Source organism: Aotus nancymaae, unplaced genomic scaffold (genome assembly GCF_030222135.1).
Source record: "Aotus nancymaae isolate 86718 unplaced genomic scaffold, 86718_ANA_hifiasm-v0.15.2.pri h1tg000029l, whole genome shotgun sequence".
Classification (NCBI taxonomy): domain Eukaryota; kingdom Metazoa; phylum Chordata; class Mammalia; order Primates; family Aotidae; genus Aotus; species Aotus nancymaae.
This window is the reverse complement of record NW_026988442.1, coordinates 12,877,769-12,903,076: the sequence shown is the minus strand read 5'-3', so window position 1 is coordinate 12,903,076 and position 25,308 is coordinate 12,877,769. Positions and strand designations below refer to the sequence as shown.

At 53.8% G+C, this 25,308-nt stretch overlaps 1 protein-coding gene across 1 annotated transcript; it reads right to left on the bottom strand.

Moving 5' to 3' along the window:
- Window positions 1-156: 156 nt before the first annotated feature.
- BPIFB2 (BPI fold containing family B member 2) lies at window positions 157-21,681 on the bottom strand. The gene is made up of 16 exons (XM_012454981.2): window positions 21,626-21,681; window positions 20,731-20,873; window positions 18,301-18,394; window positions 16,764-16,868; window positions 15,742-15,888; window positions 14,240-14,300; window positions 12,352-12,412; window positions 5,819-5,910; window positions 5,337-5,522; window positions 5,038-5,091; window positions 4,426-4,596; window positions 3,772-3,839; window positions 3,580-3,625; window positions 2,818-2,881; window positions 2,061-2,137; window positions 157-517 (listed from the first exon to the last, which is right to left on the bottom strand). Exons 2-16 carry the CDS (start codon window positions 20,837-20,839, stop codon window positions 476-478), a joined length of 1,377 nt encoding a protein of 458 aa, XP_012310404.1. The 5' UTR covers window positions 20,840-20,873; window positions 21,626-21,681; the 3' UTR covers window positions 157-475.
- Window positions 21,682-25,308: the final 3,627 nt, after the last annotated feature.

The following is a 25,308-nucleotide window of genomic DNA, read 5'->3' as shown; positions in this document are numbered from 1 at the left end:
AGATGTCATCGACAGAGATGTCATCAACAGAGATATGGTTACATCGTCTTCTTCTCCCAGGCAGTGTTGGTGGCTCCAGGAACAGACAGAACCCAGAGACTGCATGTAGGGAACTGGCCTTAGGTACGCAAAGAGTCTGCCGGGCTTGGCTGGAAGTTGCAGCTCAAGAGAAGTTGTTTAATGCAAGAGGGGAGGTCTATACAGCCTGGAGGAGCAGTTTGCTCCCCCTGGGGGTGGGGCAGAGGAAGGAGTAGGGAGGTGAGGGAAGAGGGAGAGAAGAGGAGGAGGAAGGGATAGGGCAGAAGTGAGGGAGGGAGACCCAGGTACTCAGGGAAGATGAAACAGCCCAGCTGGGCAGTTCCGCTTGTTGGTGATGACTAAGCATGGTTTTGCCTCAGTTTCCCCAGTGGCTTGAGATAAGAAGGTCCCCTGAGCATCAAGCTGGCCCACTCTCAGGCCTCCCAGTGGTCCTGCCTCAGCTCTGGTAGAAGAGTTCGCTGGATATCACCACGTAGCCCTGAAGGGCAAAGGAAACCATGGACCAGGTCAGAAGAGGCACAAGCACTGGCAGAACCCCAGCCACCCCTTCAGCCTGGCTCCGAGTTCTGCTCTGCCATTCTTGCTACAGGTTGTGAGGAGAGTTCTTTGCCTCTCAGGGCATCAGTTTCCCAGTCTGTCACCTGGGGTTAGTAAGAGCATCCACCTCACAAGGCGACTGTGAGGATGCAGTGAGACCCCCTAGAAAGGCATTGGTTGCTGCTCTGATGGCGGATACCACTGATGCTTTATGAATGGGAGCCCAGAACCATGGAGCATGTTTTCCAAGTCCAAGTCTCTCCTGCAGAGCCAGGCACCTCCCCCCGCACCTTGGCTCCCCTTACTACACTACACTGCAGGAGCATTCTGGAGGGCTGCTGATCATTCATTCATGCATGCATTCATTCATTCAATAAATCTTCCTCAAGCCTCTACTACAAGCCAAGCCCTGTGGCAGGTGCTGGGGAGCCAGCAGAGAACAAGCCAGACCCAGTTCCTGCCCCAATGTAGTGCGTAGTCTAGGGCTATGTGGTCCAAGAAGGCAGCCACAATTAGTGGCTATGGCTAATTAAATTGAAATTCATTAAAATGAAATAAAATAAAAAATTCAGGTCTACAGGTGCACTGGCCATACTTCAGGGCTAAGTAGCCACATGTACCTGTGGCTGGTTATGGCTGCTGCTTTGGACAGTCCAAATTTTCATCCTTCCAGAAAGTTCCATCGGACAGTGCTGACTAGCGACTTTTCACCTCTGACCCAGTGGCTGGGTCAAGTGCCAAGGTGCATCAGCCACCAACTGTGCCTGCTCTGGGGAGTCTTAGGGAAATTCCCACATAGCCCTGCTCCTCTGTGTACCAATTGTTCCTTCTCATGGGGATGGATCACCTAAGTGCCTTGAGATAGTAGTTCTTAAGGGACATGGGCATCCTCCCTGGAATTACATCAGCAGGTCACACTCATGAGGTATGAACAGCACGTGAGACCTTGGGCTTGAGAGACCTGGGTTCAGCTTTCTGTCTTATGTATGTCTTGCTGAGTGAATTTCCTTTTACGCCCCAGGTGAAGAAGACAGCAGCTGTAAGATCTCGCCCCGGGCAGTGAGGTGATTGAATCTCACCCTGGGCCCACAATTTCAGATCCAGGGAAAGCAATTTTAGAAAATTCAGGAAGTTCCCTACTCCCACCCAGCCTGCACAGTTTGTCTACAAGGCAGAAGAAGCCCCACTGTCATCTGCCCCAGATACCAAAGGGGTCATGCCCATCCCAAGGCACAGAATCAAGGGGCAAGTGAAGGCCCCAATTCCCTGAGTGTGGCCTGGTGTGACATTTGATGAGGACTAAAGGCAGGGTAAAACCTTCGACCCAGCATCTCTCGGCATCCTGGACTTTTCATTTCATTGCAGTTAAGGATTCATGGCATGGTCTTGGCGGCAGCAGCCGGGGGAGAGAGAGCGGTGACCCCCACCTCACTCAGGCCCTCTGGGAGAAGGAGACCCCTCTGGTCACACCCAAAGGCTCTCACCTCATCGACAAAGATCTCAGGGGTGACGTAGTGGAGATTGACCACGCCAGGGAGGGCAATCCCCATGCCCAGGAGAGCTACAGGTGGGAAAGAAGAAACGATCGTCACCCGAAGCCAGCCAGTGCCGCAGCCCTCATGCGCATCATGGCACTGAGTCCTCACAGGCACCTGGGAGACAGACGCCATTCCCATTGTTGTTGTTATTATTATTATTATTATTTTGAGCAGAGTCGCTCTGTCACCCAGCCTGGAGTGCAATGGCGCAATCTTGGCTCACTGCAACCTCCACCTGCCAGGTTCAAGTGATTCTCCTGCTTCAGCCTCCAAAGTAGCTAAGATTACAGGCATGTGCCACCACGCCTGGCTAATTTTTGTATTTTTAGTAGAGATAGGGTTTCATCATATTGGTCAGGCTGGTCTTGAACTCCTGACCTAGTGATCCACCCACTTCAGCCTCCCAAAGTGCTGGGACTACAGACATGAACCACTGCACCTGGCCGAAAGATGTCATTATTACTATACCCATTTTATAGAAGGGGAAGCTGGGGCTCAGAGAGAAAAAGCCACTTGGTGAAGATCACACAGCTGCTACAGAGATGTATGCCAAGTGGCACACACCCATGGGCTGCTGGCTCCAGGGGCTCCCTCTCACCCTCTGAGCCTGGGAGGTAGGAAGGGGGCTTGGATTGAGCACTGAGCAGATGTGGGGTACGGAGGGGGCCCAAAGGGCCCTGCTGGGGTGGCGGGCAGGGCTTACCATTGAGATGGTCCAGCAGGGGCTTCTCAAACACGGTGCCCACCAGTGCGCGCACCTGATCTGTCTGCAACCACGGAGCCAGGGAGATGGGCCCATCCCAGCCAAGGGGCCAGGAGAGATGGACAGTAAGACATATACATAAACACACACAGAGACAGACAGACAATGGATGGATGGCAGAGGCTGAGGTAGAGGGAGCATGCCAGGTCACTCATGTCCTGGGTTCAAGTGGGGCCCAGTGACACCCCCAGGGCTGGCTCAGCCTTCACAGAATCACAGCCAGCAGCAGCGCTCTCCGGAGGGGAGGCTGAAGGACAGGCACTGACTTGTGGACACTCACGCACTGTGTGACCAACAGGTGGACTGGCCAGTAGACTGCCTGACACAGATGACCAACAGACAGACTGGCAGCTGGGTAGAAGGGGGGCATGTTGACAGCATGCCAGCTGACAAGAAGATGTATGGTGGCCTATGACCCAATAATGTCACCTGGCTAAAGGGACAGCTCACATTCTTTGTCCAACTGATCAATGGACTCTTGGGCTGAGGGCTGGGTGACAAGTCATCGACTGCCAGGCAGAGTATCAGGCAGACGAGGTGACTGGCCACTGTCCCCAAGCAGCCTGGGGAAGCCTGACTTTAGCGGCTATAGAGGGACACACAGGCACATGGCTCCACACACGTACACAGACACACCTTCCCCAGCCTCAAGGCATGCCCCGCCCAGGAGGGGGTCTCTAGAGGCCCCAGCCCCACACTCACATCAATGAAGCCCATGTTGGAGGAGGCCACCGTGAGTTGGACATCCCTGAAAGAGAAGCAAGAGAATTCAGGACAGGGTCTGACAGCTCCCCACCCCCAGGCTCCCTGGCTGACACAGTGACCATCTGTGGTGGTGGACCCATTGCACAGAAGAACACACTAAGGCTGCTGGGTCCAGGTGGCCTCGCTTACCCCAGCACAGACGTGGTCCCCTGAAGCTTCACCTTGGATACAGAGAGCTGGAGGCTCAAGTTCACTACCTGGGCACATGGGGACAGCAGGGTCAGAGGGTGCAGAGCCACAAGGGGGCCACCAGCTACCCAGCCTCCCACACATTCCCCCCATTCATTCCGGCAGCAGGTGTCTGTGGAGCCCCTGCTATGCCCCAGGCCCCATGCTGAGCACTGGGAACAACACAATGTGAACAAGGCACACCAGGCCCCTGCCCTGGGAAGGAGCCACCAGCAGAGGGAAAGGGGAGCCATGACCACAGTAACAGATGTCATCCTTTCAGAGAGTGGCAGGGGCCACAAAGGCAGAGAGGAGGCATGGAGAAGGCTGACGGGGACCCTGTCACTCAGGGCAGGCCAGGGAGGCTGCAACATTTAAGCTGAGACTTGGAAGAGGAGTGGGAGCTGGCCATGCCAAGAGCCAGGGTGGGTGAGTCCTAGGCAGAGGGCTCAGTGCGTGCAAAGGTCCTGGGGCAGGAGTGTCCTGACACATTCAAGGAAGAGCAAAGACACTAATGTGAGTAGAGAAAAGACGCAGGGACAGTGCAGCCAGAAGGGGGGTCTCCGTGACAACTGCCCACCTTCCGGCCAGCCCCACCGGGCTCGCTGCACTCACCACATCCAGGGAGAAGAGGGACTGGAAGGCCGAGTTGGAGGCTGCGGCCAGGACCTCCATGAAGGGCTGCAGCCGCAGGGTGGCATTGTTGGTGTGGAGCGTGGCCACAGGTGTGGCACCCAGCCGCACCTTGAGCACCACGGGCATGGGCTCGGGGAACTGGCGGGCCACCTGGGGAGGCAGAGGCAGAGGAGGCCCTGCTGGGGCGGCAGCTGGTAGGCTCTTTGGCCAGTCACTCCTCAAATGCTGATCAGGCCACCATGGTGATATATGTGACTGGGGACCTCCAGTCCCCCCCTGGGCCGCTGGACCAGATGAGGGGGCTGGGTCTCCCTGAGGCAGCGACCCTGAGCTTGGTCTTGAAGCAGGATAAGGGAAAGGAAAGAGAAAGACATTCCAAGCAGCAGACACTGCTCAGGTGAAGGCACAGAGAGACAGAGTGTGACGTCTGGGCCGAAGTTGGCGCCTCCCCAAGATGGAAGAGGAGTAGGTTTAAGGACAGATGCTGAAGTTCACTTGGGACAGATAAGAGCCAGCAGAGAGCCCATGGCCCAGAGAAACCCCACCCCAGCCCCTGTCTCAGCCCCTGGAACGATCAGAAACATCACTGACCTCCGGGATGAGCCGGCCCAGCACAGAGGTGTTCAGCGGGTTGTCATCCGACCTCTGAAATCAGCACCCAGCCCACGACAGCTTTTAGAAAGGGCAGCTGCTCCCCAAGGTAGATCACCACTTCTCCCCCTGGGGAATCACTCCCAATAGACCCCATTTAACCCTTCCAACAGCCACCCTGTGGCTCCAACTCCAGCGGCACCACCGCCCACAATTTGGCCTCTTGTAGGGGATCTCCCTAGGCTGGGCCACAGGGAGCTCTTGCCCCATGGGCCCTGGGCTGCAGGTCGGGCCCTCACCAGCTGCCCTGTGATGTCCAGGTTGAGGGCCCCGGACTTCTGCAGCAGCAGGAGCGCAGAGTCAAACAGGTGCTGGGAGAGGCCCACGGTGGCCATGGCGCCCTCTGTGCCCACGTGCCTTGGCAACACGAAAGGGGTGGCATCCGTGGGCAGGATGATGGGCTTGCCCAGCAGGAAGAGAACAGCCTGTGGGGGTGGGAGTGGGGGAGAGGGAGAAAAGCGGCAGAGCCTCAGCAGGGAGGTGGCTCCATGGCAGAACCTGGGCTCCTGGATGCCACTCCCCATCCCCCAGCCCCACGAGATGCCTCATGTCTGGCTCACACCTTCATCCGTGTGTCATGCTCCCAGCTGGGGTGTTGTTCCAGCTCCTCCTGTCCTTTCCCACTCCCCCGCTCCTTTAGGAATCTTCTGGGGCACCAAGGACTCCAGGGGCAGCAGCCCCCACTTCCCCCACCAGCTCTGGGAGGGCCAGAGGCACTTACATTGACATCCAGGGAAATGAAGTCACTGGTGACAGTGGGCACGCTGACCATGGAGTAGCGGATCTGCGACTCAGGACCCACGGGGTTGAGGCCTTCATGAAACCAGGATGGAGAAGAAAATGTGGCATATTTAGCACAGCTTGCCAACGTTTCATCTATCCAGAAAAGTGGATTGTCTGATTACCCTGATTAACCAGAGCAGGCCACAAAACAAAAGAGGCAGGGCAAGCCTCCGAGCAAGCAAAGTGCACACGGCCAGGATTGAGATACTCACAGCCTGCCGACTCCTAGTTTAGACATGATTCTAACAAGTATGGTTTCTGTGTTCCCCTTTGCTGGGAGACTAGTGACCCCAATTTAGAAGGAAAGAGAAGGGCCCAGTCCAGGCAAAAATATTCCCTGACGAAGGTAAGAAGGAACCCCAGAAAAAGAAGAGAGCTCTCACTTATCAAGATCCAGACATTTGAATTACAGCATCTCATTCAATCCTCACTGCGATCCTGTAGGGTTATTTTGCACATGCGCACACACAGTCTGGTGAGGTTCAGGAATGCAGTACCTGGTCAGTCAGACCCCAAGGCTATGCTCCCCGCACCTCATCACACTGCCTCCTATAGGAACTCCAATGGCACATCCCACTGGGGCCAGTTAGTACAAGATCACAGAAGTCCAGCTTACCTACAGATCCTCCGAGCAGCCTTCGGGGAGGCGCAGCTCAGAGCCCAACTCCTCTGAGCCTCAGAATACTCTTGCTGGGAAGTTTCAAAGAACAAGTCCAGGAGCAGAGGCTCGTGTCTGTAATCCTAGCACTTTGGGAGGCCGAGGCAGGTGGATCACAAGGTCAGGAGTTCAAGACCAGCCTGGCCAATATGGTGAAACCCTGTCTCTACTAAAAATACAAAAAATATTAGCTGGGCATGGTGGCGCATGCCTGTAGTCTCAGTTACTCGGTAGGCTGAGGTAGAAGGATCGCTTGAACCCAGGAGCAGAGGTTGCAGTGAGCCGAGATCACGCCACTGCACTCCAACCTGGGCAACAGAGCAAGACACCACCTCAAAAAAAAAAAAAAAGAAAAGAAATATGAAAAAGACAGCTGTGGCGGCTCATGTCTGTAATCCTAGCATTTTGGGAGGCCGAGGTGGGCGGATCACCTGAGGTCAGGAGTTTGAGACCAGCCTGGCCAACATGATGAAACCTCTTCTCTACTAAAAATATAAAAATTAGCCAGGCGTGGTGGCACGCACCTGTAATCCCAGCTACTCGGGAGCCTGAGGCAGAAGAACCTCTTGAACCCAGGAGGTGGAGGTTGCAGTGAGCTGAGATCGTACCACTGCACTCCAGCCTGGGCAACAGAGCGAGACTCCACCTCAAAAAAAAAGAAAGAAAGAAAGAAAGAAAAGAAAACATGAAAAAGGTGGAAAAAATATAGCCCAGAATCTCAATTTTCTTTTGCAATATTTTCTTGCACAGAGATAAACATTTTTTCTTTCTTTCTCTATGTCTGGAGTGGAGCCACACAGTACTGTGTCCTCTCTTTCTCTTTTATTTTGTTATTGTTTAGAGACAGAGTCATGTGCTGTCACCCAGGCTGGAGTGCAGTGATGCACAATTATGGCTCACTGCAAGCCTTGAACTCCCGGACTCAAGTGATTCTTACCTCAGTTTCCTGAGTAGCTACAGTTACAGGCGCATGCCACCATGCCTGGCTGATTTTTAAGGTTTTGTTTTGTAGAGATAGACGTCTTGCTATGTTGCCCAGGCTGGTCTTGAACTCCTGGGCTCAAGCAATTCTCCTGTCTCAGCCTCCTAAAGTGCTGGGCTTGTAAGTATGAGCCACCATGTCTGGCCTGTCCTCTCTTTTTCTCAACAGTGTGGCATTATAACTTGGTGAAGACAACAGGCTCTCAAGACAGATTGCCTCAGCTGCTTCATCTGTAAAATGGTGCTAACAATGCCACAGTAAACGTTCGCTTTTATTGTATGTGAGTACATTACCAGGCATGTTGCTAGGGGATTAAGTGCCCTTAAACTACGATTTGTAGTGGCTTCTAAGAATTTGAGGTGATGGATATGTTAATTAGTTTGATTTATTTATTCCACGTTGTATTCATACATGATAAAGTCACTTTGTACCTCATAAATATGTATAATTATAAATTGTCAGCCAGGCGCGGTGGCTCACGCCTGTAATCCCAGCACTTTAGGAGGCTGAGGCAGGCGGATCACTTGAAGTCAGGAGTTCAAGACCAGCCTGGCCAACATGGTGAAACCCTGTCTCTACTAAAAATGCAAAAAAAATTAGCCAGGCATGGTGGCGCATACCTATAGCCCCAGCTACTCATGAGGCTGAGGCAGGAGAATCTCTTGAACCTGGGAAGTGGAGTTGCAGTGAGCCGAGATCACACCACTGCACTCCAGCCTGGGCAAGAAAGCAAGATACTGTCTCAATCAATGAATCAATCAATCAACAGATAGTCAACGTACAATATGAAATTTTTTAAATAAAAATTATTCATTAGTTAATTCCTGGCTTCTATCACGCCACACTCTAGGTATATGACCAGTCCCCTAGGCTGGACACTTAGATTTCTTTTATGAGATTTTTTTTTTAATTCCGAAAAGATAAGGGCAAGAGCTGGTTTTTGGAATGATCCCAATTACATGGCATCTTGATGGAGACATCCCTACTGAGGAGGAAGGGCAATCATTTAACCTGCTCTGTCTTATAGCAACGCTTGCAGGAATTTTGATCTCTATTTTTTAGATAGACTAGTTAGGCTCAGAGATATCAAGTAAATTTCCTAAAGTCACACAGCAAGTGGGCACCAGAACCAGACTTCAAACTCACATGCTTGGATACCAAATCCAGTTTCCTTGGCCTCCAGGTGCCCCCTATTAAAATAATATGGGGCGTTCGGCAGTAGGGAAAGCAGAGAAAGCCAGGAAAGGTCGCCAGATAAGGCAAATTTGAGCTGGGTTGTGAAATGTGAGAAGACAATCAGGGCAAGCTGTTCATGGGGGTCTCTTAGCACCATGCTGAGATACTGTGCTTGGAGCCTCTGCTTTCCCATCTGTACATTGGGGATAATGATGCCGCCTTGCGGGACTGTTGTTAAAAGTTTACACAAGGCGGCCGGGCGCGGTGGCTCACACCTGTAATCCCAGAACTTTGGGAGGCCAAGGGGGGTGGCTCGCCTGAGGTTAGGAGTTTGAGACCAGCGTGGTCAACATGGTGAAACCCCATCTCTACTAAAAATACAAAAAAAAAAAAAAAACTAGCCCGGCATGGTGGCACATGCCTGTAGTCTCAGCTACTCAGGAGGGTGAGGCAGGAGAATCACTTGAATACGGAAGGTGGGGGTTTCAGTAAACCGAAATCGCACCACTGCACTCCAGCCTGGGCAACAGAGCAAGACTCCATCTCAAAAGAAAAAAAAAAAAATGTGCAGGAAATCCAAAGCTACCTTAATACAAAAATATTCACTAAAGAATCCACCACCAAGACACATTGGGATCCTTCCCAGTGTCCCTCCTGGCTTATACCCTAGCATGCCACGACCCCCCCCGCCACAGCCCACCAGCACCCCTGTCCCTGCCCATGTGAGAGTTAGATGCAGTCACCTGCTCAAAAGCAAAGTCAACCCATTGCAAAGTGCAGTGGCCAACAGACAGCAGCTCCAGACTTCACGTCAATGACAGTGGCGTGGAAGAGACACTAGAAACCCAGGCAAAGCCGCCAGACAGAAGGTGCGCTTCAGATGGGAGCAGCTTCAAGCCAGGGAAACAAGGATGAAGCTCCGGATTCTGCTCAGACTGTGAAGACTAAATGCCAAGTGAGGAGGCCGTGCTGAACTCACTGGGAAAATGTCACCCCTGCTCAAAATCAACAGGGGATGCTTCTGTGACGAGTCTAAGAACGGGTGGGGAGTTGCCACTGCAGTTCTTAAATACTGATAATATTGCTCAGAAGATGAGGTTGACCCACTTTCATATTCATATTGTAAGATACAGTCTGATGGGGTCTTATTTGGAAGGCCACTCTGGCCACAGTCATAAGTGGACTAACCATCGTGGCTGCGAGCACCTGGGACTCCATCTGCAGAAGAGGCAGGAGTGTGGACAGCGGGGTGTGTGGGGACGTGAACCATGACTGATGAGAGCTGGTGGAAACACACCCAGCTCCTTGCCCTCAGGTAGGACCACGCTGAGGCATGCTCAACTCCGTCCCAACAGCTCCCCAAGGAGACTGAGGCCTCAGCTGCCCACAGAGTGACCTGCTCATGGACACCTTCCTTCTCTGTCTCCTTGCACTCCTCCCCAACCCGTGCTTCCTAGGAGCACCTCCCACTTGACCACTGACACTAAAATCCTGGTCTCAGGGTCTGCCTGCCGGGGATTTGCCTACAGCAGTGGCCTACTCCCGTCAGTCACTCCTGGGTAAAGAGGACCTTGGGAAAAGCCAGAGGCAGACAGGAGAGGAAGCCCTGAAGAAGACGGACAGGAGAGGAAGCCTTAGCCCTGGGCCCTGCCAGGATGGTGGCTGGCCCCTGAGAAGGGAACAGGCACAGGGACACTGTGGAGCAGAAAAGCATGGGTTGTTGAGGACACGCTGAGCCAGAGGGGCCTGTGGGACTCACAGGAGGAGCTGTCCCGGAGGAAGTGGAATATACAGGCTGGAGCCTCAGGGTTAGACCCCCTAACTCTGAACATGGTGGGGGCAGGGGAAGGAAGCCAGTCCAACCCAGAAGACCCAAGGTGGAGAGCTGAGGTGTGGGAGGAATCCTAGGGGAACATGGGGGCCCTGAAACCTCCAGGCAGAAGAGGAAGGAACCACAAACTGAGATCATCTCTTAACACACACACACACAGGCTCACACACCCACATATACACAGACACACATACACACACAGACATACACATAGACATACACACAGACATACAGATACACAGATATACACACAAACACAGACTCACACAAACATACACTGACACACACACAGACATACACAGACACACAGAGACAGATACACACACACAGACACACATGCACACAGACACATGCACATAGATGCACACACACGCACATAGATACACACACAACACACACAGACATACACAAACACACACAGACACAAACAGATACATAGACACACACAGAGACACAGACACACACACAGACACACAGACTCTCTCTCACACACAGACACACAGACTCTCTCACACACACACACAGACACACAGACTGTCTCTCTCTCACACACATACACACACACACACACACACACACACCCCATTCATGGCAAGAACCCAGAAGCGCCCAGCCCTCAGGGATGGAGTCTTTCCCCCAGACACATCCTGCAGGAAGAGCTGTCAGCAGCGCCTGGCGTGCGTGGCTGGCCTGCAGTTGACACCCTAGGTCTCCTCATCCCACCCTCTTGCTCACCTCCCTCAATCCTACAGACAGCGCACAGCCCTGGGCCTGATGCCCGCAGAGTCTGAGGCTGCAAGAAGGGACAAGATGGCATCCCCTTGGGTCGCCATCCACCCTCCTGGAGCTGCTTCAAGAACCCCATCTGTCTTCTTTTTTCCATCCAACCCAAGAAACAAAGTCCAGCGCTTTATTCAATAAACCCAGCTTGCTCCCTGGGCACAGGGCTGTGCTCAGCAATTTATGTGAATTATCACATTTAATTCTCACAGCCTCCCTAAGAGGGAGGGTCTATGATTGTCCTCATTTTACAGAGGAGGAAACTGAGGCCCAGAAAGGTTGAGTGACACAACCTGGGCTGCACAGCTGGGAACCCAGGCAGGCAGGCTCCACAGCACGGCCCTTAGACTTGGCGCAGCGCATCCTCCTGTACTGATTTCATGTTCTTCTTTCAATCAACTTTCTTTTCAAAAACTTAATTGCAAACCAGAACCTTCTATCACTATCAAGAATCAGAACCCACCACTAATATTTATGAAATTCCCAGTCCAGTCCTGGTATGGTGGCTCACACCTGTAATCCCAGCACTTTGGGAGGCCAAGGCAGGTGGATCACCTGAGGCCAGGAGTTCAAGACCAGCTTGGCCAACATGGCAAAAACCCATCTCTACTAAAAATATAAAATATTAGCAGGGCAGGCACCTGTAGTCTCAGCTGCTCAGGAGGCTGAGGCAGGAGAATCACTTGAACCCGGGAGGCAGAGGCTGCAGTGAGCTGAGACTGTGCCGTTGCACTCCAGCCTGGCAACAGAGCAAGACTCTGTCTCAAAAAAAGAAAAAATTCCCAGTCCAAGGAGGCGGTCATGTATCCTTTCTAATGCAGCCTCAAAATAAATGCACAACCATTCGATTAAAGAAGGTGCATACTTGTAGCCACCAAACATCCCACATGAAGCCCTGGTCCCTGAGCAAGTGACAGAACACCTCTAATGACGTCCATGCCCGTCCCTGCCCCTGCCTCTCTGGGATGCGGCAGAGAGACTTCCAGGGGTTCCATTAACACAATGGCAAGGCCCCAGCCCCCTCCCTTGGCTCCCAGATCTTACCAATTAAAGTGCCCAGGTGGACATTGAGGTCCTGCACCAGGTTGGAGACGCTCAGGCATAGCTGTGGCAAGACAGAGAGGAGGAGGCTGCGGTTAGGACAGCCCTAGGGCTGAGGGGGCAGGGCTGGGGCGGTCTAGGGGCCCTGTCTAGAAGCCTCCCAACTCATACACCACACCTGGAACCCCTTCCTCTACCGGCCAGTGGGCATCTCCTGGGACCCCTTCCAGGCACTGAAGAAACAGAGGAGAAGCAGCTCAAAGGCAGGTGGCAGTGTGAGCATGGGTCCCCAGCCACTGAAGAAAGAACAGGGCTGTGGAGCCCAGCAGAGGTGGTCACAGCTGGGCCTGAGCAACTGAGGCAGGGAGTCTGCCGCAGCGGGGCTCAGAGGGCCAGCTGGTGAGAGGGTGGTGCCCATGCGGGGACAGGCAGTGATCAGCAAGCCAGACCAGGCTGAGCTTCAGATGCCAGGCCAGGGAGCTGCAGAGGTTCGCCCGGGCACCATGGGCAGCCAGAGAAGGGTATTATGCTGGGATCAGTGTGATAGAAGATGGGGGCAGAGGAGGACCCGCAAGGCCAGGGGCACTCACTGCCTTAACCAGGCAAGAGCTGGCAAGACCGGGCTGGGCAAGGTCACGAGGAAGAGGAGAGGGCAGGTCTTCTTTCCTGCAGTGCTGCCTGCAGCCCCTTGCCCAGAAGAGGCTGGCTATGAGGGCAGTAGGGGGACGATGGGGAGCGGAAGAGGCTGGACCAACAGGCAAGGTCACGCTGTCCACTTGGGTATCCCACAGGAATCTCAAGAGGAGCTGCACCGCCTTCACCCTCAAGCCTCAGTTTTCTCATCTGTAAGATGGAAAGCTGCAGCCCCCCTCTGGGGGGTGAGTGGCATGCAGCAGGTGGATTTGGTCTCTACTGCTGCCCCTAAGGCAGCACTGGGGTTGGGATGGGATAGGGCAGGGAGAGCATGAGTTCCCCCGGGCAGTGGGACCCTGGCCCTCAGCTACCCTCTCTCACCAAGTCAGCTCCGTGCAGACAAGGACAAGAGCTAAAATAGCAACAATAGGCCGGGCGCGGTGGCTCATACCTGTAATCCCAGTACTTTGGGAGGCCGAGGCGGGTGGATCACAAGGTCAGGAGTTCAAGACCAGCCTGGCCAAAATGGTGAAACCCCGTCTCTACTAAAAATGCAAAAATTAGCCAGGCGTGGTGGCGCACACCTGTAATTCCAGCTACTGGGGAGGCTGAGGCAGGAGAATCACTTGAAACCAGGAGGTGGAGTTTGCAGTGAGCCGAGATCACACCACTGCACTCCAGCCTAAGCGACAGAGCAAGACTCATTCTCAAAAAAAAAAAAAAAAAAAGCAATAATAATAGCAGCACCTACTCTGCCAACCATTGTTTCCAACTCTTCTGAAATGTTAATGCATTTCATGCCTGCAACTGCCCCACAGAGGAGGAGCTTTATTTCTTTCAGCCCAGACGTGGAACCAGGAGCATAGACAAGGCACAGCTGGAAAGGATCAGCACCCATCCAGGCCGCAGCTGGCCCCATGCCCACACCCTCGTCTACTCTCATTTTGTCTTCTTTTCACAAACCACAGGCCCATGAACCCCCACTCCACCCTCTAGCATGAAATTGGGCTGCCCCAAGAGAATGAACCTCCCTCCCCTCCAACCCCACATAAACTCTGCCCTCATTTGGGTCTCCCCATCTCTCCCCTAGACCCTGGAGCCAGCCTCTTCCCTGCCTTCATGGGGACCAGGAAGAAGCTTCTATTAAAAAAAAAAAATTCCAAGCAAAGTCCCCTCTGCCTGAACTCCCACCCTTCCTTCACCATCCCTTCTTGATGAAGCCATGTCCTCCTTTCTGAGAAATCTGCAAGCCCTTTACCTTGTTACTCAAGACAGCTTTGATGTGCTTCTGCACCAGGACCAGCAGCGCGTGGGAAGTGCTGAAAGAGAAACAGAGAAAGAGTTCCTGGGCTTCCAAACACGTTAGGTCCCGTCACTCAGCACAGTCACGCGTCTGGGAGAGGAGTCTCTATCCTCAGCCAGGAAGCTAATCAACCCCATTCGATGCCCTGTCACCTGCCAGGCACAGTAGTGGCATAACTGGCCCCACAGATGAGGAAACGGAGTCTCAAAGGAGAGGGTCATTTATCTCAGGTTTGGAAGTGGCCAAGAACGTGATGAGTGAGACAGAGAGGACGTTGGAAAAGTCAGACTTGGCCATGACCTTGGCCAGCTGGCTCTGTGGCCACTCTAACCCCAGTGAGGGTGGGGTTGGGGGTAAAGCTGGGATCCTGGGTCTGCTTCCTGCTTTGGATCCAATTTTCTGTGACATACCTAATAAAGTCCCTTCCTGGCTCTGGGCCTCAGTTTCCCCTCTAAACAACTCAGCAGTGCTTCATAGGCACCTATGGTTCCTTGATTTGCAAAAATGTCAATCCAAGCCACAGCTCAGCTTCACTGAACCCGCTCTCTGGGGAAGTGGGAGGGTGGCATCTGTGTTTTCAAAGCCTCTGGGCTTCCATTTTCCCTTCAATAACCTGTGAGCCTCCCCCGCCTGTGAGGACAGTGAGGGGTCATGAGTCACACGTGATGATCACGGGACATAAGTGTGAATGGGTGTATGCACCCACATGCCTCTCTGGGGAAAAAGCCCAGTCTTGATGCAAACATTGCGTTCTTCTAAGCCTTCAGGATGCTCAACACCTCAGCAAGCCCCGCTCACTGCAGGAAGGTGTAGACATCATCTGGGGATTTGCAAGCCATGGGATTAGTCGGGCTGCCTGGGCTTGAATCTGGCTACACCGTTGGTCAGCTGGTGGCCTTAGGCAACTCACTTAACCACTCTGGGCCTCTGTTTTCTCTCCTGCAAAATTCAGGAACTATTTAACACCTACCTGGTAGGATACCGGGAGGATCAAATGAAATGACCCACGGAAAGGGCCTGGAATGGTGCTCAGCACACAGTAGGTGCTCTGGAGGCGGGAGCTGTCCCCGGCCTTTATGCAGAAGGGAACAGCCACTTGTGAGAGCTCGGGGGTCCCGGCCCCTCCCTGGCTTCCTTCTCATCTCTGCTGGGAGAGGTGGGTCTTTGAGGTCCTAACAGCCAGTCTGATCCACCCAAAATCCCTCCCCAAAGAGTGTGCTCACAGCTAGTGTGTATTGTCAAGTGCTGGGGAGGATGGGAAGGTCCCAGGCTCTGGCTGCTCACTTGCTGTGTGACCTCAGGCATGCCTCTCCCCATCTCTGAGCCTCAGCGTCCTCCATCATAAAACAGGCACAATAACGGGGCCCTCTGAGGCCCTTGTACCCCGAGTGCGCAGCTCGGGAAACAGCAGCACAGCTTTGGCATCTGGGATGCCTGTGACCCTGCCAGACACCCACCTGTTACTGCCATCAGACTCGCTGGCGTGGCCTAAGAATGAGGAGCAGGTAGAGATGCTGACCACGGGGGTCTTGATGGAGCTCTGGGTCACCCGGGTGTCAGCCAGCAGTTCCGCAGGCAGCGTCAGCTCCAGGGGCTCTGGGGCGCTGCAGGGGGGCCAGGCCTGAGCTCCAGCAGCACCGCCCAGCAGAGCCCACCATGACTGACAAGAGATCTCGCAAATCCCCCAGCCCCTGCCTGCCCGCCACTGGGCCCAGGCAGTCCTCCCTCTCAGAGTGAGATGGCCCTACCTGGGGCAGGCCCACAGCTCCTGGCCCCAAGACCCATTGCAACAATGGGTGTGAGCGCTAGCTGTCCGGAGCCTCTCACTGTGAGACCCTGGGCCAGCCCCTTGCCGTGCTGAGCCTCAGTTTCGTCTTCTGTAAAATGGACATGATGTTGGTGGTACATATTTCACAGGGCTGTGCTGAGTTTTCTGTGAGATAATCATGTGAAAACATCCAGCGCAGAGCCTGGCCCACAGGAAGCACCCATAAAGTCAGTCAGGGTAGAGGAGCTAGATAAGAGACGCTGCTGACTGCACAGCTCATGGTGTGAAATTACATGCAGTGGCAGACAACGTCCCAGATGCACAAAAGTCACTCTGATGGTGATGCTTGTTGAGCATCTCCCCCGTGCCTTGCCATGGGAAAGGGAGGACAGTAATTATCCTCACAGCAATGAACCCGTTCACCGAACCCCTCATCACCACCCTACAGAAGTTCATCCCATTGTACAGATGAGGAAACTGAGGGGCAAACAAGTGAAGTGACTCTGCCCAGTTGCAGAGCTGCTGAGCAGGATTCTCAGACATTTCCTCACCATCTTGCTCCCCTCCAAGGGTGAGGGAGAGAGAGCACTGGATAGGGAGTCAAGAGGCCTGGATGAGGGTCCTGGGGGAGTTGCTATCCCTGTCCCCTCACTGTGTCCCTCGGAGCATCCCTGAAACCCTTCTCACCCCCAAACAAGGAGATCCACTCACCGAAAGACCTTGAAAGTAAAATTAGCTGCTGCCTGCAGGCGTACTCCGAAACCAGCAATGAATTTCAGCTGGAGGCGGGGCACGTGGACATTCAGAATCCGGATCCTGCAGGGTGGTAATCAAGGTGAAGTGTGGCCCCCATTAAACCATGGGGTCAACTCTGGGGTGGGTGCTCTGAGCAATACCCACACGGTGTTGTAAAGAAGGGCTTTCTGACAATTAGAACCACGAGGTGAGGGGGAGGTGGCGAGTTCTTCATCACCAGGGAGCATGCAAACCAAGGTTGGATACAGCTGGTCGGGAGAATTTGCAGAGGGAGCCCGCATGGGGCAGGTCTTGGGTGAGATGATTGCTCGGGTTTTTGACAGTTTCTGACACCTGCCTGGAAAGTTGTGAAGGTTGGAAAAGAAAACCTTCAGGAACCACAGAAGGCAGAAAACCCCTGTCTGGTATCCTAGTCAATGACTGCAGCTCGTAGCCTGCAGCAACAGAAACTCCCCATTTCAAAGCTGCAGGCACTCTCCAGCTAACCTGTGATTTCTTTTATTTCCTAAATGAAAGTCGTTTCTCCACTGTACAGTTCAGGTCCCCTGGCCAGATGGTTGTTGCTGTTTTTTAACCACCCACCCTTTGTTCCAGGGTCTTACAGTTTTAAATGTTTTTTGTTTGTTTTTGTTTTGAGACAGAGTTTCACGCTTGTCGCCCAGGCTGGAGTACAATGACACGATCTAGGCTCACTGCAACCTCTGTCTCGAGTTCAAGAGACCCTCCACATCAGTCTTCTGAGTAGCTGGGATTACAAGCACCTGCCACCATGCCCAGCTACTTTTTGTATTTTTAGTAGAGATGGGGTTTCTCCATGTTGGCCAGGCTGGTCTCCATCTCCTGACCTCAGGTGATCCGCTCCCTCAGCCTCCCAAAGTGCTGGGATCACAGGCGTGAGCCACCACACCCAGGCGTTAAATGTTTTTTAATTAGCTACTACCATTCCAAATTTGATGGATTCTAGATGTATATCTTCTCTTGGAAACCCAAAAATCTGACAGTAGTGAGCCTGAGTTCCTATGTGGAAGGTGACTGTTGACCAGCCGGGGATTGGGGGTGTCTAAGTTTGGGAGGCTCCACCCCCCTGTGCCGTCAGTCTCTGCATTAAGCGGGGTGGGGTGGAGGTAAAGGAGGCTCAGATTCATGTCTAAATGCAGTGTCCAGTTTCTGGAAGAAGGAGCGGAGGGTTCTGCCAGCCCTGGGGGCTCAGGAGCCAGTCTTACACCCCTGAGGGTGAAATTCACTAATTCAGAGGCACCAGGCCCCTGCATCCCCACCTTGATTCCCTCTTTGAAATCATCTTGTGGGCACTCACCTGCATTTAGTGAAGACTGCTCATCCGGTGGACTGGAACACTTTGTCCCGTGGACAGGACCGTCTGCCCAGCAGGCAGGAGCACACGTCCACACAGTGGATTGAAGCACCCACCTGGCAAGCAGGAACACTCCACTTGGTGGCAGGAGCACCTTCTCTGCAGGAGGGGAACACTCACCTGGTGGGCTGAAGCACCTGTCCGCTCCGGTCCAGGAAATGAGGGACAGTGACCTTCAGGGCCCGCTGGAGAGGGGCTTTCCCGATTTCAGACACTGTGGGGCCAGGGTAGAGTGAGCTCAGGTTGCCCTCGGGAGCCACAAGTAGCACAAACACACACTGCCTGCCATCTGCCCTGCGCCTTGCGCAGAGAGAACTCAGACTGGAAAGGGTGGGCTTGCTGCAAGCACGTAGGGAGGGCAGCTGACTCCCCATGAGTCCACCTTGGGTGCGCCACTCATGCCAGGCCCTCTCCGCCCGGGCATGACCTCCTTCCCCACCTGCCTCTCAACATCCTGCTGGTTTACCCTATTCCTTAAAAGCAACAAAATCCTTTGCCCTCCTGCAAGGTTCCAACCAGATCCCACCTCCTCTGGGAGCCTTCCCCAAGTTCCCAAGTAGAAGGAACATCTCCCAATCATGCCTAGCCTGCTGCGGAGGTGTCCCATGGGAGCAGAGCGGACGACCCTTGGGAGGGGAGGGGACAGCGTCACCTGGAGGCTGAGGACTCAAGAGTCCCTCAGATTCTGGGTTCAAACTCCAGCGCTCACTGCTACTCACTGCCTGTGTGGCTACTCTGTGCCTCGGTTTCCCCATCTATACATGTGCAATGATTCTAATGGTATCTGTCACACAGGATCACTGTAAACACTCAGGGTACAGCAAATGCTAGCTACTACCGTTGCCATTTATTTTTGTAATAATAGCGGCGCTCATTTACGTCTTGCTCCTGCAGTGCCAGGCCCTGTTCTGACTGCTTGGCTTTTCCTGCTATCGTGCTCAGTTTACAGAGAGGTGAGGGCACCTGGCCAGAGGGAGCTGGCTCTGGAATGAGGCACCTGGCTCCCGAGCTTCTGGCCTTCCTCACCCACCTGTGCTGCTGGGCCCCAGATCGATGCTAATTAAACGAGAGTTGACTTAAAATAAGAGGTAATGGTGCTGGAAGGGAGCTTCAGATGAGGAGTCAAGAGGCCTGCCCTCTGCTCAGACTCGCTGTGAGAACTTGGGAAGTCCCTGCACCCCTCCGGGCCTTAGTCTCCCCTGACAAGAAGCATAAAGGCTGTGGTTTCCATGTTTCCCAGCGCCCCTCTCTCACCTAGCCATCTGCAGCTGAGCTGGGACTCACACCCAGACCTCAGACTCCATCTACAGTGCTCCCCTGACTCTGGGGCTTGCAGGACGGTGGGGGGTGCGAAGGACGCTGGAATTAGCCACTCAGCCCAGCTAGGGAGCAATGCACCCAGCGTGGGCCTCCAGCGGATTTCTGCCAAGAACAAACACAGGCAGGCAAGCTGGGGAGGGCTCCCTGGGGACAAAGGAGGCTTGCACAGGACAGGCAGAGGGCAGGAAGGCAGTGGAGGGCGCGGGCCTCCTGGCCCTACCTGCGGGCACCCATGCATGGCTCTCTGTCACGCTCTGGCACGGATCACTGACCCCTTTCATTGCCTGCCCATCTGCCCGGATACAAGGTCCCGGAAGGCTGCTTGTACCCAGGGGTGGGGGAACCTGCTACTTCCCTGAGCCACTGTCGTGTCCTGGGCCATTGAAAGTCCCATCTGCTGTCTGACCTGACTTTCTTACCCTGTAATCTGAGTTTGGTTTGGCCTTGGGTGAAACAGCTTCTGATCTCCCGGCTTTGGTGGGAACCCAAATTCTCCCCAAAAGGCAGCTCGAGGTGGATGAACGTTTTTTGTGCTGGCATCCTGGACCTTGGTAATTTTTGTCCTTCCCTGGGTCTAAGTTTCCTCATTGTGCCTTCCGTAGGGGACTGGGGCAAGGCTTGGAAGGATCTGGCAGCAAAGTCATAAATAAGACAGAGGCCTCGCACAAGTGGGACCCAGAGAGTGGCTGGGTCTCTTGCGCTGAGCTCAGCAGGGATGTAACTTTAGAACGCTCCCTGCAGCATGATGCTAGACAGACCTCTCCCAAGCACACAAGTGCGTGCACACACCACATAGGCATGCGTGTACACCCAGGGTGCACAGCCATGCCTGTGCACACACATCCAGGCATGCATCATAGGCTTATACCTTCCCCGACACTAAAGTACACACGTGGACACATCTCTGTGAAATTTCAAACTCATAAGTAGACACACACAGGTAAAAACAGCCCCTCAAACCGACCCAGGCCCAATCACTAAAGCACGAGAGCAAGGCATGTCTGCACACGTGCACGTGGGTCACATGACCTACTCCCCCCCAGGCATTTATGTAATAAGTATTTGTTGAGCAGCGCCATGTGTCGGGCATCGTCTGGGTGCCAGGGACACAACTTCCGATTAAAATCTGGGTCCTCATGGGGCTTTTGAGTTCACGGATACGCACACACACTTAAGATCACACACGCATGTACAGGCTCGCAGGCGCGAGCTGGGTAGCACATTCCTTACCGTAGCTCAGTGCCGCCTTGTTGAGTCGGACCACAGTGCCTGGCATGGAGGCACTGACCACGGGCAGCAGCAGTGCCAGCAGCAGGCCCAGCCCACGTGCTCGAGCCATGGCTGCCCTGGCCACCGCCTCCGGGATCTGTGGGCTGGGGTAGAAACGAGCATCAGGGAGCTCGGGCAGAACAGCCCACCCCTGAGCCACCTGAACCCCACTCCAGCCTGGAAGGAGCAAGCCCTGACTGTGACCCCAGCCCTGCCCCAGGTCCACAGACATCTGTTTTGGCATCCCTGCATTGGGAACCATCACCTTGCCCTGCATGCATCATCAGGAGCCATGGGGGGAGTCCCTTCTGGAAATGACCCCCAACGCCCAGAGAAGAAATGGTCTTGCCTAGGGCCACACAGCAGACTGGGACCAGGTGCAGGACCCAAGCCATGGCAGAGAAGGACGGTGAGCCTCCCAAATGGGGAGGCGGAGGGGAGTTTCCTGTCCCATAAAAAGGCCCAGGACTGTGTCACCTGATGCCAGAGTCCAGCCTAGTGTGGCAGCCCAGCCTGGTCTCCAGCTGTCCAGACCCAGACAGGGGAGGACCCAGGTGGCTCCTGCCCTCATCCCCTCCCGGCCAGGTGAGAAATGGCCCCTATCCACTCCTGGCCCAGTCTGGCCGAGTGGGCAGATCTGTGTCTGGCTCAGGGAGAGGGAGCCAGGCAGGAATGAGGGACTGCTGCTCAGGCGGGTCAGCAGAGACCCAGGATGGCGGCACTGGCTCAGGTCCCACAGCAAGGCCAGGGTGGAATGACCCTTCCGCAGAGGGCAGCTGGAGGTAGCATCCCCACTGAACAGACAGAGAAGCCGAGACTCCTCAGAGGAGGAGTGCTGGCCCAGTCCCATGCCTACCACAGGTGGTTCCTGAGACAGGTGAACTCTCGGCCCAGGCTAGCCCTCCTCTGCCCCAGGCAAGCAGGTGCAGAAGCTACTTTATAAGACTCCCAATGTGCAGGGTCCCCTGGGAAGGGACCCAGGGAGCGGCGAGTTTGCTTGTGGTTGCAAGTGTTTTCCCTGCAAACATGGCCTTGGCCAGTGTCTCATCCCACATGTGCGTAGGGGCTGCCACGTAGCCAGCAGCGAAGCCCAGCTGCCAACCACTACAAGCCCCTGGGGCTGAGCAGCTGTGGCCTTAGGGGCCAGGAGATCTCTAGAAGGAAAGCTGCTTGTAGGAGAGAACCCTGATCACCCCAGCCAAGCTCAGCCAAGGCCTGGGAGGACAGAGGCACCTGTAGGCAGGGGGATGGCTGCAATGACCCCTCAAGCCTCATACCTCTAAATTCTCCAAGAAAGCCCCTCCCTTTTAGAAGGGGCAGAAGGCTACCTGAGCACCATCCTCCGTCATTGACTGAGCCCTGACCCTGTCACATAGACACACACTGAGCGCTGACCCCAGTGACTGAGCGCTGACCCCAGTGACTGAGCCCTGACCCTGATCACATGCTGAGCCCTGGTCCCAGTCACAAACTGAGCCCTAACTCAAAAAGGAACAGAAGAGAAAGCGTGCATGACCTGTCCCTGCAGCCTCTCTCCAAATGCACATTCCACTCGAAATGCTTCAGTCCACCATCTCTTTCCAGGTTACGAACGCCAGCCTCCACCTTGGCTAGATGGGACCCAAGGAACTGTGTGTGTGTGTGAAGGAATGTGTGTGTTGATATGTGCGTGTGGTTGTGTGTGCATTGTCACATGTACACATATGCCTTGGGTCACAATAGCCTCAGGGGAAAATGCATGCTCTTATGCGTGGCTGTGGACATGAAACGGGCACATTGGCATCTTGGTTGATGGTGTTACATGCCTATTTACACAAGCCGACAGGAGTGCAGAAGTGGGGAGTTTTGTGTGCATGTCTGGATACGTGGGGTTTGGCCTGCTGAGCGTTTGTGGGTCTGTGAGTGCATGGTGTTAGGTGCATGTGTGTATGTGTGTAGAGTGGACTGTTTCCTGGGATCAGGAGGTACATGTGTGTGTGTTCGTGTGTCTGTGCATACACGTGTGCACAGTAGGTGATGGCCTTTCCATTTTTCTTCATTGGCACAGGATACCTTGGGGCCTTTCCCCCACTCCAGTGCACTCTGACTCCCACTGACTCCACACCAGCCCAAATATCAGGCCCAGCTCCCAGGCCCACCTGTGCTAGGCCCCCTCCAGTGCCTACAAAGCTGACCACAGACACCATCAAGCCCTCCCCTGAGCACCAGAGCTCACTTGAACCAGCGCTGCCTCCCAACCAGTGTTCCCCTTCCCTATTCTAGAAGCAAAAAGGCATGAGAAGAGCCTTCTGTGAGCTCCCTGACATCCTGCTCCTGGCCTTGGTTTGTCCACCAGTGCATAAGACTGGGCCCTCACGCGCCCTCACCATAGCTGACGCAAACAGCAGACTCAGTGGATAGAGGTGCAAATATTGACCAAAGCTGCTCTTGGTGTTTGCTCTCGGCACAGACACTTCCTTTTCCTCAATATTTCCAGCACAGGAGCCATCTGAGTGACAGCCAGTAGACATGAAGAAGGGAGATTCTCACCAGCCCATCCCAGATCCCAGCCACATCCTGATGGCAAGGGCAGGCACCGTTTGGTGAGCACCTGCTATATGCGGATGTTCTGCCAGCCACTTTGCCTGCCTCGGCAGGGATGGGAGCTGGTTCTGCTCAGTCCTGTATCCAGCGCCTGGACCATACTAGATGCATAAATACTTGTTGAATGAATAAACGAAGGAGTATATACATTTGGAAGACCCTTGTAACAATTGTAAGGGCAGCATTTCAGTTTCTCCTTCCCTGAATATTCTCAGGGGTCTTGCGTTGGTGTCCTGTTGCTGCAATAATGAATTATCACAAACTCAGTGACTTAAGACACAATTTATCATCTTACCATTCTGGAGGTCAGAAGACCCAGATGGGTCTCCCTGGGCTAAGATGAAGGAAGTATTGGCAGGGCTGTGTTCCTTGCTGAAGGCTGTAGGAGAGGAATTGTTTACCTGCCTTCTCCAGCTTCTAGAGGCTGCCCTTATTCCTTGGATCCTGGTCCCCTCCTCCATCTTCAAAGCCAGCATGCTGGACTGAGTGCTTCTTGCGCTGCCATCTCCCTGCCTCCCTCTTCCACTTCTAAGGACCCTTGTCATTACATCGGGCCCACATGGGTAATCTAGGGTATTCTCCCCACCTCAAGGTCAACTGATTAGCAACTTAAATTCCTCTTCTAGCTTTAACTCCCCTTTGCCTTGTGATTTAACATATTTATATGTTCAGGTTGTAGTATGTGGGCCTCTTTGAGGGACCATCGTACCACTTCCCACGGGTAGTTAGCCTGCAATTTTGAGCAACTGCCACCAGGAGGCAAAAGTGAATCCATTTTAGCTTTGCTATCCAAATAGTCAAGCTCCCTACATGCAGGGCTAACAGAAAGAACTTAGCCCAAACTTTCCACTCAGTTATGTTTTTATTTTTCCCCAGTAAAAAAGTAGAACAGTTTTTTGGAGACAGAGTCTCACTCTGCTGCCCAGGCTGGAGTGCAGTGGCATGATCTCGGCTCATTACAACCTCTGCCACCTCCGGGGTTCAAGCTCTTCCCATGCCTCAGCCTGCTGAGTAGCTGGGATTACAGGCACGCACCACCACACCCAGCTAATTTTTTGTATTTTTAATAGAGAATGGGTTTTGCCCAGCCTGGTCTCAAACTCCCGAGCTCAGGCAATCCATCCACCTCGGCCTCCCAAAGTGCTAGGATTACAGGCATGAGCTGGTGCCCTTGGCCAAAAAGTGGAACTTTATTAAAGCAACAACACATGCAGTGTTATTTTGTGTTATGCACAGTGTCCACCAGTGGGAAGATCAGCATTACAAAATGCATTCAGGTGTCACCTGAGATGGTGAAAAACCAGGGAAGCTTGGGGAGGAAGGGGTCTAGGGAACAAGGAAAAGCATGGTTGGGTTAACAGAGCTTCAGCTCCTGAGACCCCAGCATGACCCTTTCTGTCTTGAGGCCTCAATTTCCCCATCTTAAAAATGGAAAGTTGAGGCCGGGCGCGGTGGCTCACGCCTGTAATCCCAGCACTTTGGGAGGCCAAGGCGGGTGGATCACGAGGTCAAGAGATCGAGACTATCCTGGTCAACATGGTGAAACCCCGTCTCTACTAAAAATACAAAAAATTAGCTGGGCATGGTGGTGCGTGCCTGTAATCCCAGCTACTCAGGAGGCTGAGGCAGGAGAATTGCCTGAACCCAGGAGGCGGAGGTTGTGGTGAGCCAAGATCGTGCCATTGTACTCCAGCCAGGGTAACAAGAGCGAAACTCCGTCTTAAAAAAAAAAAAAAAAAAAAAAGGAAAGTTGAGCCAGGCGCGGTGGCTCACACCTGTAATCCCAGCACTTTGGGAAGCTGAGGCGGGTGGATCACCTGAGGTCAGGAGTTCAAGAATAGCCTGGCCAACGTAGCAAAACCTGTTTCTTTAAAAAAAAAAAAAAGAGAGAGAGAGACTAGGCCCCGCCCCCTGCCCCGCCCCCCTACTATGTGAGGTCACAGGCCAACGGCTCCA